Below are 14175 nucleotides of genomic sequence, written 5' to 3' on the forward strand. Positions count from 1 at the left end.
ATCTAATTCTCTGCCTTCTGTCAAATTTTGAGTAATTTCCGTTGACCGGAAGTACTAATTTACGCTATTTCCGATTTCTCTAAAAACGCATGTAAATTTATAAAGTACTAATAATATTGCGAACTATTATGCACATTTTGTTTTGGTGTTCGCTTCATGCGCAATTCTTTTTTCGATGAGATTCTATTTTTAAAAGTTTAAGTAATTAAAAACCATGTCTATATTCCAAGTTATATAAGAATATTCGAGAAAGTTTAGGGGAGATCACTCCCGGTTTATTATTCAAGTAAAGGTTTTTCTTGTTTATAAGCGTCAGTTATCTCTAGTTCCAAATACGATTGATTGTTTGGGTTTTCTAGAATCTTCTTCTTCTAAATCCCGCTCATGCCTAAGACAAATGGGGCAGATGAAGTAGAATTTCTATAATGAGTAGCAAATAAAAGAAACAGAATGTTCCTGTTTTTCATCTAATATCCTCACCTACGCTGGTTAACTCCGGTACTCATCATTACATGGGGCAGATGAAGTAGAGTTCATCTTTTTCAATGACCGTGGCATTTAAGGTATACATCAGAGATGGGTGGACTCAGTGACGACAAACTCGAGACTGGGATTCAAACTAGAGACCTTCAGAGGCGTAGCGACCCTTCCCTGCGCCAGAGGACAAAATTTCAATTTGGCGGTAACCCCCCCCCCCTCCCCCATGATCAAACTTTCAATTTGGCGCCCCATCCCAAATTATATTTATAATGCAAAACTGCAGCTAAAATGAGCTTTTAATATTTTTTCAAATCTATTTTGGCGCCCCCTAGGGTCGGCGCCCGGGGACTTATGTACCCCCCCCCCCCGCTACTCCTCTGAGAGACTTTCATGTTAGCTGACGTGCGTCTATAACCCTTGGCGTCTATCATATTGTGTTTTTTTTTCAATTTGAAGATTTCTACTCAAGAGTTTTTTAAAGTTTTATTATTATATTGTGTCAATAGGAACAGCTATAATTTTCTTTTTAATATGCAACAACAAAAAAGTACAGTTTACATAGAAATATACTGTTTGCATGAACTTCTGATGGCAAAAGATGCTTTTATTTTTTTTAGAATACATTTGGTAATAGTATAGTTGATGTAGTTCATAACGTTATATTGCATTAGTTTTTTGTATGGTTTAATGTCAATTTTGCCTTAGAGTTTTGGGATGTACTTCGTAACGTTCTGTCTGTTCCTTTGCGGTTTTAATGTCAATTTTGCCTTAGAGATTTGGGATGTACTTCGTAACGTTCTGTCTGTTCTTGTGGTGTTTTAATGTCAATCTTGCTGTAGAGATTTGGGATGTACTTCGTAGCATTCTGTCTGTTCTTGTATGGCTTATTGGGATCCTGTCTCGGGATAAGTGACATTGCAGCACTGCAGTTTGGTCAAACACCGTAGCTCATCGCAGTCACTACGGTTAAACCCAATGACGTAATAACCTGGGTCGCAGGTGCAGCAGCCCGTCTTGCTGAAGCAGGTCGAGATGTCTTGCTCGTAACAGCACCCATAGCGAGCCGGAAGGTTCTGAGCTTTGGTACAGCGTCCTTCTTCAATGCTGGATATCCTTGCACCTGAGGTCCGGTATAGACCTGAGAGGAATTGCCCGGTAGGACATAGTGCGGAGGCGTATGGTTTATCTAAAACACCCCACCAATCGACAATTTCAAACTCGAAGTTTTCTGTCCACGGGGCGGGCTTGGTGCAGCAGATAGCGCTCTCCAGTAACCCGATGTGGTCGATGCCTGAGCTAGGGAAGAAGTCACTTCGACAGAAGCCTTGGATGATATCCGTGTGACTGTCACACTGGGACTGCCCCATCTTGTTGAAGCTATCGGACCAGTCCACCTCACGGCACACAGGCCACACACCAACAACAAACATCAGCACGGGCAAGATTTTCAGAGCAAGTAATGTCCACATTTCTGAAATACAACATTTATAATTCTTATGATTAAGCATCAAACAGTTAACCAGTTAACGTAAAACGCCTGAGTTTAATTTTTTGTCTATACCTGTACTCAAGAAATTGATATTAAATTGCACACTCGTTGCCCAGTATGTAGTTAAATAAGCAAGTTTAACAATGCGAGAAAATATTGTTTCCATGCTCTAAACTGTATGTTTATAAAAAGTAGAGGAAAGTATATTCAGTATCTTTAAATGTAGTCTGAAATAAGCGGCATTTAAAAAATAGTTCTCATTGCATTTCTCGCACCTCTCTAAACTATCTAAACGATTCTCCAAATCCACCCAATTGGTATGTGTTCTGAGTTAGAAAGCCATTTGGTAGGCCTATCTGTTCTGAGTTAGAAAGCCATTTGGTAGGCCTATCTGTTCTGAGTTAGAAAGCCATTTGGTAGGCCTATCTGTTCTGAGTTAGAAAGCCATTTGGTAGGCCTATCTGTTCTGAGTTAGAAAGCCTTTTGGGAGGCCTATCTTTTCTGAGTTAGAAAGCCATTTGGTAGGCCTATCTGTTCTGAGTTAGAAAGCCAAAATGAGACACAAAAATAGAAGAGGTCGTGCGAACGTAAGTAGTATATTAGGTCACTTTTGGTTATCATTTGGGTGGCGCAGCAGCCTGGGACAACGAGATATAGCAAAATACTCGCAGGGTGAAGGGTGAGGCGCAGGGTGAAGAGGGTGGCGCAGGGTGGCGCAGCAGCCTGGTACAACGAGATATAGTAAAATACTCGCAGGGTGAAGGGTGAGGCGCAGGGTGAACAGGGTGGCGCAGGGTGGCGCACCAGCCTGGGACAATGAGATATAGTAAAATACTCGCAGGGTGAAGGGTGAGTGGCGCAGGGTGGCGCAGCAGCCTGGGACAATGAGATATAGTAAAATACTCGCAGGGTGAAGGGTGAGGCGCAGGGTGAACAGGGTGGCGCAGGGTGGCGCACCAGCCTGGGACAATGAGATATAGTAAAATACTCGCAGGGTGAAGGGTGAGTGGCGCAGGGTGGCGCAGCAGCCTGGGACAATGAGATATAGTAAAATACTCGCAGGGTGAAGGGTGAGTGGCGCAGGGTGGCGCACCAGCCTGGGACAATGAGATATAGTAAAATACTCACAGGGTGAAGGGTGAGTGGCGCAGGGTGGCGCACCAGCCTGGGACAATGAGATATAGTAAAATACTCGCAGGGTGAAGGGTGAGTGGCGCAGGGTGGCGCAGCAGCCTGGGACAATGAGATATAGTAAAATACTCACAGGGTGAAGGGTGAGTGGCGCAGGGTGGCGCAGCAGCCTGGGACAATGAGATATAGTAAAATACTCGCAGGGTGAAGGGTGAGTGGCGCAGGGTGGCGCAGCAGCCTGGGACAATGAGATATAGTAAAATACTCGCAGGGTGAAGGGTGAGTGGCGCAGGGTGGCGCAGCAGCCTGGGACAATGAGATATAGTAAAATACTCGCAGGGTGAAGGGTGAGTGGCGCAGGGTGGCGCAGCAGCCTGGGACAATGAGATATAGTAAAATACTCGCAGGGTGAAGGGTGAGTGGCGCAGGGTGGCGCACCAGCCTGGGACAATGAGATATAGTAAATATATATATATAGTAAATTTTAATTAATTTTTTATAATTAGTTTGAATTTAATTTAATTACTTTGTTTATATTGTGTAATTTTTTATTGACCTTGTGACGTAATTTTAACGAATTTTTTAAATTAGTTTTAATGAGTTTTTAAAATTATAATTAATTAATATTACGTAATTTGATTATTTGTTTGATTTAAATTGTTTAATTTGATTGTTTACTTATTGTTTATTTGTTTGAAATTCATTTTATGCAGTTTGATTTTAACTACTTTGTGTATTTGTTTTATTTGTTTGATATATTTATTTTCTTTGATGTATAGTATTTAAAATAAAAGACTAACGCTAACGTATACTTTGTGTCATGACTTCCATTTAACCAGTCGTGTAACACCTGTTACGTATCGATTCACCAGCTATCCTTTGTTTTCTCACCGCTGCCCGTTTTAATGGGAATGTATTGATCGCAGCCGCTGGCCCATCACAGCATGATGTCCCACCTAATTAAATTTTTTTTTTTTTTTTTTTTTTTTTTTTTTTTGTTATGCTTCACCGAGTTACCCCCGCTCGGTTGACGGGTTATGGTAATTAACGACATACATTAAGTAGCTTTCCGCGAAGCACTTAGGTCATTATGCAACAGCTGTTGTGCGACAGCTGGTGCTGTAATTAGGCCGTTCAACCGGATAAATGACCGCGAAAATTGTGTTCTAATCACTTCAACTTCGGACTTCAAATCAAGCGTCACCGCGACTTATCCAGCCTGCGACCTCTGTTGACTCCTGAGACTAAACCCACGCCAGCTTTACCAACCATCACATCCACCTAACCCTATACGGACCACATCTTTTGTGCGTGTTTATTCTATTAAAGGTAAGGTTAATATTACTTTTTGTTTTAAGGGAGCTAACCCCATTAAAATACCCTTTAAATAAATATGTATCTAAATAAGTAGTCATATGTATTCCTTTTAGTGTACAACCGACCCTACGAGACAGACTAACCATCGACCGAACCTATTGAACTACCTACCCATCCCCGAGGCACCCACTGAACCAAACGTTCCAGCTACATCCAACTACACCATTTCGGATCTCCACACACAGCTAACTTCACGTTCAGCTTACGCGTTCAAACCCATAGGTACGTTCATTTTTAATTTTGTTTTAAGTATGATTTTTGTTTCATACATTTTATTTTATGTATTTATTTTTATTCTACAGCCAGTGACCTACCCAGTCATCCAACTACTAGACACTTCGTCAATAATGCAAACCGCCCAGTCTACCACCCATCCAGCCATGAGCCGTAACAAGTGTGACATATGCAACCGTGTGTTCACCCGCAAAGACGGTTTGACAAGACATCACGACTCTGTTCACCGCCGACAAGGACATCTCTGTACAACATGCGGGAATCTATTTACACGACTTGACAATTTAACAAGACATTGTAAAACAACACACACCAACCAAACATCACCGACCGACACCCCATCAGCAACCGATAGACAAACTCCACAACCACTATACGTGACCGACAGACAAACCATGCAACCCCTAGCAGCGACCCAAACAACTCGTACCATGACCAACACTATTCCATTAAAGCGACATACGATGTATGACGACAAAACAAACAACAAACGCGTAAAGACTAACAACCACAGTAACGTTAATTCACACACCACTATTTTTCCTGTAGACGACCTAGCCATGATACGTTATACATGTGACATATGTGAGCATGCATTCAACTGCAAACATGGTTTGAAACGACATCACGATACGGCACACAGACGACGAAGACATACATGTAGAGAATGTTTGCAAGAATTTACAAGAAAATATAATTTAACGAACCACTATAAAATACCACACACCATCAAAACATTACCAGACGACACATCAGCGACCGACACGAATATCCCATAGGATGACTTCTCACAGACATCTCCTTACACCCAACACAGAAACTCACTTTCTTACTTTTATATTAAAAGACAAGTAGACACAATGTGACATCTCCCCTAGACTGTAGACCGATGGGGTTGTTTTTATTCAATAAAAATTTATTATATATGGTCTTTTGTGATTTTTTAATGTGTTATTGTTTTGTTACTTGTCCCTGAAAGTTATGTAACTCGGTATCCTGTATAAGAGGTATGACTGGAATCAAAATCACGGGAGAGAACGTGACGTACATCGCGATATTTGAAAACAGGGCGATGTTTAACCTCAACCAAAAAAGACAATGAACCTAGAAGGAAGACGAATATATATCTTAGTCTTGCAGCAGATTACCTTCCCATGTTCGCTTTAGTATTACAGTTTTCATCAAACTTCTTTTTGACTTGAACTTCGTTAATTTTTAACAAAGTTTACTTATACATAATACATTACGTCTAATGACAATTTTTTATTTTTACCACTCAATGTATTTTCTTTTTCTATATCTTACATTGTCATCTTAATTTTTGATCACCTTAGTAAAAATTTGCTTAAGATTATAAAATTCAAGTTTTAAAAAACAACAACGTTATAGTACGTCGTGTCAAATGACACACCGTTTAAAATGTCTACATTTAAAGTTCACCAAAATAATGACGTAAAATCTAAATATGATATGACGTTAGCATACATATCATTCAACCTAATCACTCTAAAGTACAAATCAATAATTTTTATTGATTAAGGGGCTGGGTGAGTTATTTTTATCACTATTCACCCTTCCCCTTCCCTTTGTCCGCAACCCCGTTCCCCTTCTCCCATCCAACCTTGCGTCATCACACTAACCTCAATACCAACCGTTAGATAAACAGACCGTACTACTACTACTACCCGCACTATACCTATTCCATTTAAGAGACAAAGGCTGTATGACAATCCTACAGACAAATATTTATTCAACTAATATCACAACCCCCTAGAAACCACTCCAACAGACTGGGATACATAACTTGTAGACACCACTCCTCGTTGAATATCTCTTGCACCCTACCTACATCGACAACTTTGTCCGCCGCCCTCGCCCCCGTCCCTAGTATGAACTCGGTTACCAACAATTTCAAAACATGCATGTTCCGAGTTCAAAACCAACCTTCACCGACACTAGTATGAACTCGGCTACCAACAATTCCAAAACATGCATGTTTTGGAATCGGTAGGTGTAGAGTCCATACTAAGGTCGGTGAAGTTTTCACCGATGGTGGTTTCAAAGTTAGTACAGGCATGTTTTGGAAGTGTTAGGGGCCGAGTTCATAGTAGTGTCGGTGAAGGTTGGTTTTGAACTCGGAACATGCATGTTTTGAAATTGTTGGTAACCGAGTTCATACTAGGGACGGGGGCGAGGGCGGCGGACAAAGTTGTCGATGTAGGTAGGGTGCAAGAGATATTCAACGAGGAGTGGTGTCTACAAGTTATGTATCCCAGTCTGTTGGAGTGGTTTCTAGGGGGTTGTGATATTAGTTGAATAAATATTTGTCTGTAGGATTGTCATACAGCCTTTGTCTCTTAAATGGAATAGGTATAGTGCGGGTAGTAGTAGTAGTACGGTCTGTTTATCTAACGGTTGGTATTGAGGTTAGTGTGATGACGCAAGGTTGGATGGGAGAAGGGGAACGGGGTTGCGGACAAAGGGAAGGGGAAGGGTGAATAGTGATAAAAATAACTCACCCAGCCCCTTAATCAATAAAAATTATTGATTTGTACTTTAGAGTGATTAGGTTGAATGATATGTATGCTAACGTCATATCATATTTAGATTTTACGTCATTATTTTGGTGAACTTTAAATGTAGACATTTTAAACGGTGTGTCATTTGACACGACGTACTATAACGTTGTTGTTTTTTAAAACTTGAATTTTATAATCTTAAGCAAATTTTTACTAAGGTGATCAAAAATTAAGATGACAATGTAAGATATAGAAAAAGAAAATACATTGAGTGGTAAAAATAAAAAATTGTCATTAGACGTAATGTATTATGTATAAGTAAACTTTGTTAAAAATTAACGAAGTTCAAGTCAAAAAGAAGTTTGATGAAAACTGTAATACTAAAGCGAACATGGGAAGGTAATCTGCTGCAAGACTAAGATATATATTCGTCTTCCTTCTAGGTTCATTGTCTTTTTTGGTTGAGGTTAAACATCGCCCTGTTTTCAAATATCGCGATGTACGTCACGTTCTCTCCCGTGATTTTGATTCCAGTCATACCTCTTATACAGGATACCGAGTTACATAACTTTCAGGGACAAGTAACAAAACAATAACACATTAAAAAATCACAAAAGACCATATATAATAAATTTTTATTGAATAAAAACAACCCCATCGGTCTACAGTCTAGGGGAGATGTCACATTGTGTCTACTTGTCTTTTAATATAAAAGTAAGAAAGTGAGTTTCTGTGTTGGGTGTAAGGAGATGTCTGTGAGAAGTCATCCTATGGGATATTCGTGTCGGTCGCTGATGTGTCGTCTGGTAATGTTTTGATGGTGTGTGGTATTTTATAGTGGTTCGTTAAATTATATTTTCTTGTAAATTCTTGCAAACATTCTCTACATGTATGTCTTCGTCGTCTGTGTGCCGTATCGTGATGTCGTTTCAAACCATGTTTGCAGTTGAATGCATGCTCACATATGTCACATGTATAACGTATCATGGCTAGGTCGTCTACAGGAAAAATAGTGGTGTGTGAATTAACGTTACTGTGGTTGTTAGTCTTTACGCGTTTGTTGTTTGTTTTGTCGTCATACATCGTATGTCGCTTTAATGGAATAGTGTTGGTCATGGTACGAGTTGTTTGGGTCGCTGCTAGGGGTTGCATGGTTTGTCTGTCGGTCACGTATAGTGGTTGTGGAGTTTGTCTATCGGTTGCTGATGGGGTGTCGGTCGGTGATGTTTGGTTGGTGTGTGTTGTTTTACAATGTCTTGTTAAATTGTCAAGTCGTGTAAATAGATTCCCGCATGTTGTACAGAGATGTCCTTGTCGGCGGTGAACAGAGTCGTGATGTCTTGTCAAACCGTCTTTGCGGGTGAACACACGGTTGCATATGTCACACTTGTTACGGCTCATGGCTGGATGGGTGGTAGACTGGGCGGTTTGCATTATTGACGAAGTGTCTAGTAGTTGGATGACTGGGTAGGTCACTGGCTGTAGAATAAAAATAAATACATAAAATAAAATGTATGAAACAAAAATCATACTTAAAACAAAATTAAAAATGAACGTACCTATGGGTTTGAACGCGTAAGCTGAACGTGAAGTTAGCTGTGTGTGGAGATCCGAAATGGTGTAGTTGGATGTAGCTGGAACGTTTGGTTCAGTGGGTGCCTCGGGGATGGGTAGGTAGTTCAATAGGTTCGGTCGATGGTTAGTCTGTCTCGTAGGGTCGGTTGTACACTAAAAGGAATACATATGACTACTTATTTAGATACATATTTATTTAAAGGGTATTTTAATGGGGTTAGCTCCCTTAAAACAAAAAGTAATATTAACCTTACCTTTAATAGAATAAACACGCACAAAAGATGTGGTCCGTATAGGGTTAGGTGGATGTGATGGTTGGTAAAGCTGGCGTGGGTTTAGTCTCAGGAGTCAACAGAGGTCGCAGGCTGGATAAGTCGCGGTGACGCTTGATTTGAAGTCCGAAGTTGAAGTGATTAGAACACAATTTTCGCGGTCATTTATCCGGTTGAACGGCCTAATTACAGCACCAGCTGTCGCACAACAGCTGTTGCATAATGACCTAAGTGCTTCGCGGAAAGCTACTTAATGTATGTCGTTAATTACCATAACCCGTCAACCGAGCGGGGGTAACTCGGTGAAGCATAACAAAAAAAAAAAAAAAAAAAAAAAAAAAAAAAATTTAATTAGGTGGGACATCATGCTGTGATGGGCCAGCGGCTGCGATCAATACATTCCCATTAAAACGGGCAGCGGTGAGAAAACAAAGGATAGCTGGTGAATCGATACGTAACAGGTGTTACACGACTGGTTAAATGGAAGTCATGACACAAAGTATACGTTAGCGTTAGTCTTTTATTTTAAATACTATACATCAAAGAAAATAAATATATCAAACAAATAAAACAAATACACAAAGTAGTTAAAATCAAACTGCATAAAATGAATTTCAAACAAATAAACAATAAGTAAACAATCAAATTAAACAATTTAAATCAAACAAATAATCAAATTACGTAATATTAATTAATTATAATTTTAAAAACTCATTAAAACTAATTTAAAAAATTCGTTAAAATTACGTCACAAGGTCAATAAAAAATTACACAATATAAACAAAGTAATTAAATTAAATTCAAACTAATTATAAAAAATTAATTAAAATTTACTATATATATATATTTACTATATCTCATTGTCCCAGGCTGGTGCGCCACCCTGCGCCACTCACCCTTCACCCTGCGAGTATTTTACTATATCTCATTGTCCCAGGCTGCTGCGCCACCCTGCGCCACTCACCCTTCACCCTGCGAGTATTTTACTATATCTCATTGTCCCAGGCTGCTGCGCCACCCTGCGCCACTCACCCTTCACCCTGCGAGTATTTTACTATATCTCATTGTCCCAGGCTGCTGCGCCACCCTGCGCCACTCACCCTTCACCCTGCGAGTATTTTACTATATCTCATTGTCCCAGGCTGCTGCGCCACCCTGCGCCACTCACCCTTCACCCTGTGAGTATTTTACTATATCTCATTGTCCCAGGCTGCTGCGCCACCCTGCGCCACTCACCCTTCACCCTGCGAGTATTTTACTATATCTCATTGTCCCAGGCTGGTGCGCCACCCTGCGCCACTCACCCTTCACCCTGTGAGTATTTTACTATATCTCATTGTCCCAGGCTGGTGCGCCACCCTGCGCCACTCACCCTTCACCCTGCGAGTATTTTACTATATCTCATTGTCCCAGGCTGCTGCGCCACCCTGCGCCACTCACCCTTCACCCTGCGAGTATTTTACTATATCTCATTGTCCCAGGCTGGTGCGCCACCCTGCGCCACCCTGTTCACCCTGCGCCTCACCCTTCACCCTGCGAGTATTTTACTATATCTCATTGTCCCAGGCTGCTGCGCCACCCTGCGCCACTCACCCTTCACCCTGCGAGTATTTTACTATATCTCATTGTCCCAGGCTGGTGCGCCACCCTGCGCCACCCTGTTCACCCTGCGCCTCACCCTTCACCCTGCGAGTATTTTACTATATCTCGTTGTACCAGGCTGCTGCGCCACCCTGCGCCACCCTCTTCACCCTGCGCCTCACCCTTCACCCTGCGAGTATTTTGCTATATCTCGTTGTCCCAGGCTGCTGCGCCACCCAAATGATAACCAAAAGTGACCTAATATACTACTAACGTATATGCAAATGACGCTCGAAAGCTGGGAACAGCCACCCACCTAGGTGAGAAACTTTAATATTAAACAACTGTCTTGTAGTTTGTTCTTAGTTGGACAAAGGCTAAGGAAGCAAATCAAAAAAAAAGCAGGCTGAATCGTGTAAATGGCCTATATGGGGTATAACACATTGACAGGGAATAATTTTGTTGAAAGAAACCCATCCCACATTACAATTAAGAACGAAGAATAAGCTCAAACTAAGGACACAGCTTTCTGATTGGGATGTGCAGATTCAGGAATGTGTTTCTTTGTATGCTTTATACACTGGCCGATATTATTTTGATAACACGGAATCTCTATTATTAATGATGTACATGTATTTTTTTAAAACGAGTATAAAATAGATTTTAAAATGTTTAGGTATACTTGAATTATTTTATCAAAATATGATTTAATTGGATTTTAAAGGTCTTGAACTCTAGTTTTAAAAACGAGTATTTGCTCTAAACATCTTTAAATAGGGTAGCGAAAATAAATATGTTCTTCCTCGGTGTAGCGTTTAGTCAAACATAGATAACCTTTTTACAACAAAATATTTCGTAATTTGCATAAACACGTTTTATAGGAAGTTATGTGCGTGTAATTGAATAAAGAAAAACTTACTTGACCTCTCGCTCAAGTTACAGCTTGAATAAATAAATGAGCTCGGGACATTCAGAGCTTATATGGGATAAGATAAAAATCAATAGTAGAGCAGCTGAATGTAAAAGTGGGCTGGGGGCGTCTTCTCTCATAATACCAGCGTAAAGTCACTCTTTCGGAGTTGATGGTCGATATGGCAGAACAAGTAGAGTCGACCTGTTTTTGTGACATTGACTTATCTATGCCCAGACACTTGAGCTTTCCGATAGGTGTAGTTAGGTACTTATCTATCCTCTGTGAAATGACGGACTCGAGTTCAGGGACAAACTTGAGTATTTCGTGTAAGAAAGAGACTGCCTGGTCTATGTGGTCTGAGGTGAAGGGATCTAAGCTGTTAGTATTGCCGTGAAGTGGTCTGAACTGTTAGTATTGCCGTGAAGTGGTCTGAATTGTCAGTATTGCCGTGAAGGGACTGAACTGTCAGTATTGCCGTGAAGGGGTCTAAGCTGTTAGTGTTTATGTGAAGGGTTTTGAACTGTTCATGGAACATTTGGTAATTTGGCAACGCCCTGGGGTCGGCGTGTTCGAGTCGGTAAAGCTCATGGTTGCTAAACCGAAAAGTCTCGAGTACGAACCCTCGGGCAGATGAGGCTCGTTAGCTGAGGACAGCCACTTTTCCAGGAGAGACAACTCCAAAATTAAACAACTGCTGCCTTGTAGTTTGTTCTTAGTTGGACAAAGGCTATGGAAGCAAATCCAAAAATAAAAGCAGGCTGAAATCTGAGTCAATGGCCTCAATGGCGCATAATCTGAAGGCGAACCGAGTTCTGCCCTTGTCTGACGTTGTAATTTTACTTCCCTTACTTTGCCAGCCAAAGTAACCTCAGCAAGACTTATCGTGATTTTACTTAATCCACTGATCCCCCAGCATAACTGACATGTAGCAGTAAACCCCCAAACATGCGATAATTCTATATCAATATCGCAGCAGTCTTGCTCTTATTGTCTCAAATCCCGCATGCAATAATCTCTAACATATATGTAAACAAAACAAACATGAACCCGCAGAGTCGTATTATCTAAGTTACAAATAAACCTTCCGTTAACCAGCATTAACGTATTATCTGCCAAGCAAATAATCCACTAACCCACCTCTTAGATTATCGTTATTCTTTTATTCCAGATTAGGAGTTACATCTTTTAAGTATCAAGTTACAGTAACGAATTGTAAAACAGAAACATAGATTTGTTAAGAGGATTTTTAAAACTATTCATAAATATATCCATAGCAGCTGCGCAGAAATTGGACCTGAATAATGAAATAGTTTACGAGAAAAATGTTTGGTTCCTATACGGGTCAGTCGGATTAATACTCTGTTGTATTTTCAAAATAAGAATAATCATGGTAGACGACAGAGAGATACAACAGCAGCATGTGTTTTATTCAATCATCTGGAATGATAATCCAAGGTGATTAACATACCCTCACAGCATTCTTCTTCTTCTAATAAATGAAATATTTCTACGTTTTATTTTATGCTTTAATAATTTAACTGTAGAGTGCAGGTTTGCCATCATGAAAGACTAGAGAACTATACCAGTGACACCACTTAGCTGCGATTGGTGCCGTAATATATGTGGGACTTCCCAACTAGTATTAGTACCTTTAATGTCTTTGACGCCACCCAGAGAGAATTTGTACGTTAATGTCTATAAGATCATAATATAGGGAAATAACTATATAGCGTTATTAATTAAACAAATGGTCTAATTAAGTGGGAATCTTTATAGCTATGTGGCTTAAATTAAGCAAGAAACATTATTGATAACTGTATTTGTTACACGTTTTTCTCATAACCTTGTATACCATGAAAAAGATCCGTTCGGTATTAACTCCAAACCACAAGATGAGCCTATAATCTTTAACTAGGATTTCGCGATAATACTTTAATCCTTACCGCGTATGAAATAGTACGCCTTAAACCTTAATCTTGACTTACAAGATAACCTTTTAATCTTAACCGCGTAGGAAGTCTGTAATCCTAACCCTGTTTGACACTATACGCATTTAATCTAAATCCCGTATGACGCGATAAGCCTTTGATCTCAACCTTTATGAAATAGATAAGCCTTTAGTCTTAAACCTGTATAAAATGATAAATATGAATGCTATACTTTGGCAATGATGAAATCCTAATATATAAAAGCCCATGTACGAACCCCCCCCCCCTCTCTCTCTCTATCTCTCTGTGCAACATATTTTCCGAAGATATGAGATCAATCTCTTCAGCTATAGACGGAGAACTTAATGATACGGACTTAAGTTCAAAATAATATGTTGGATGTACTAAATGTATAAACTAAGTTTTATTTAAAGACGGAAAATAAAAATAAAGACATATTCCAATTTAGAAACACAATTTTAATTATACAACCGATGAAGTGTTTCTGATAAGAACGCTCTAGAAAACATATAAGTAGTACAAAAAAGATCACTCGCGAAAAGAATGACGTCACATTAAAGAAATATAAAAATATCTTCCTGAAACTATGATTTGTTAAAAAAAAGTTTAATACTACGGATAGTACAGAAACATTATGGTGGCAATGATTTTCGGA

At 39.9% G+C, this 14175-nt stretch overlaps 1 protein-coding gene across 1 annotated transcript; it reads right to left on the minus strand.

Moving 5' to 3' along the window:
* Window positions 1–1058: 1058 nt before the first annotated feature.
* LOC131941656 (uncharacterized) lies at window positions 1059–11609 on the minus strand. The gene is made up of 2 exons (XM_059301038.1): window positions 11578–11609; window positions 1059–1951 (listed from the first exon to the last, which is right to left on the minus strand). The coding sequence occupies exon 2, from the start codon at window positions 1947–1949 to the stop codon at window positions 1365–1367; it is 585 nt and encodes a 194-aa protein (XP_059157021.1). The 5' UTR covers window positions 1950–1951; window positions 11578–11609; the 3' UTR covers window positions 1059–1364.
* Between the last annotated feature and the right edge of the window lie 2566 nt (window positions 11610–14175).

The sequence above is a fragment of the Physella acuta genome, unplaced genomic scaffold, assembly GCF_028476545.2.
Source record: "Physella acuta isolate Inbredline_101_S28 unplaced genomic scaffold, ASM2847654v3 ptg000368l, whole genome shotgun sequence".
Taxonomy (NCBI): domain Eukaryota; kingdom Metazoa; phylum Mollusca; class Gastropoda; family Physidae; genus Physella; species Physella acuta.

Coding starts and splice junctions, on each gene's coding strand:
- LOC131941656 (XM_059301038.1), bottom strand. CDS start 1,949: ATGTGGACATTACTTGCTCTGAAAATCTTGCCCGTGCTGATGTTTGTT.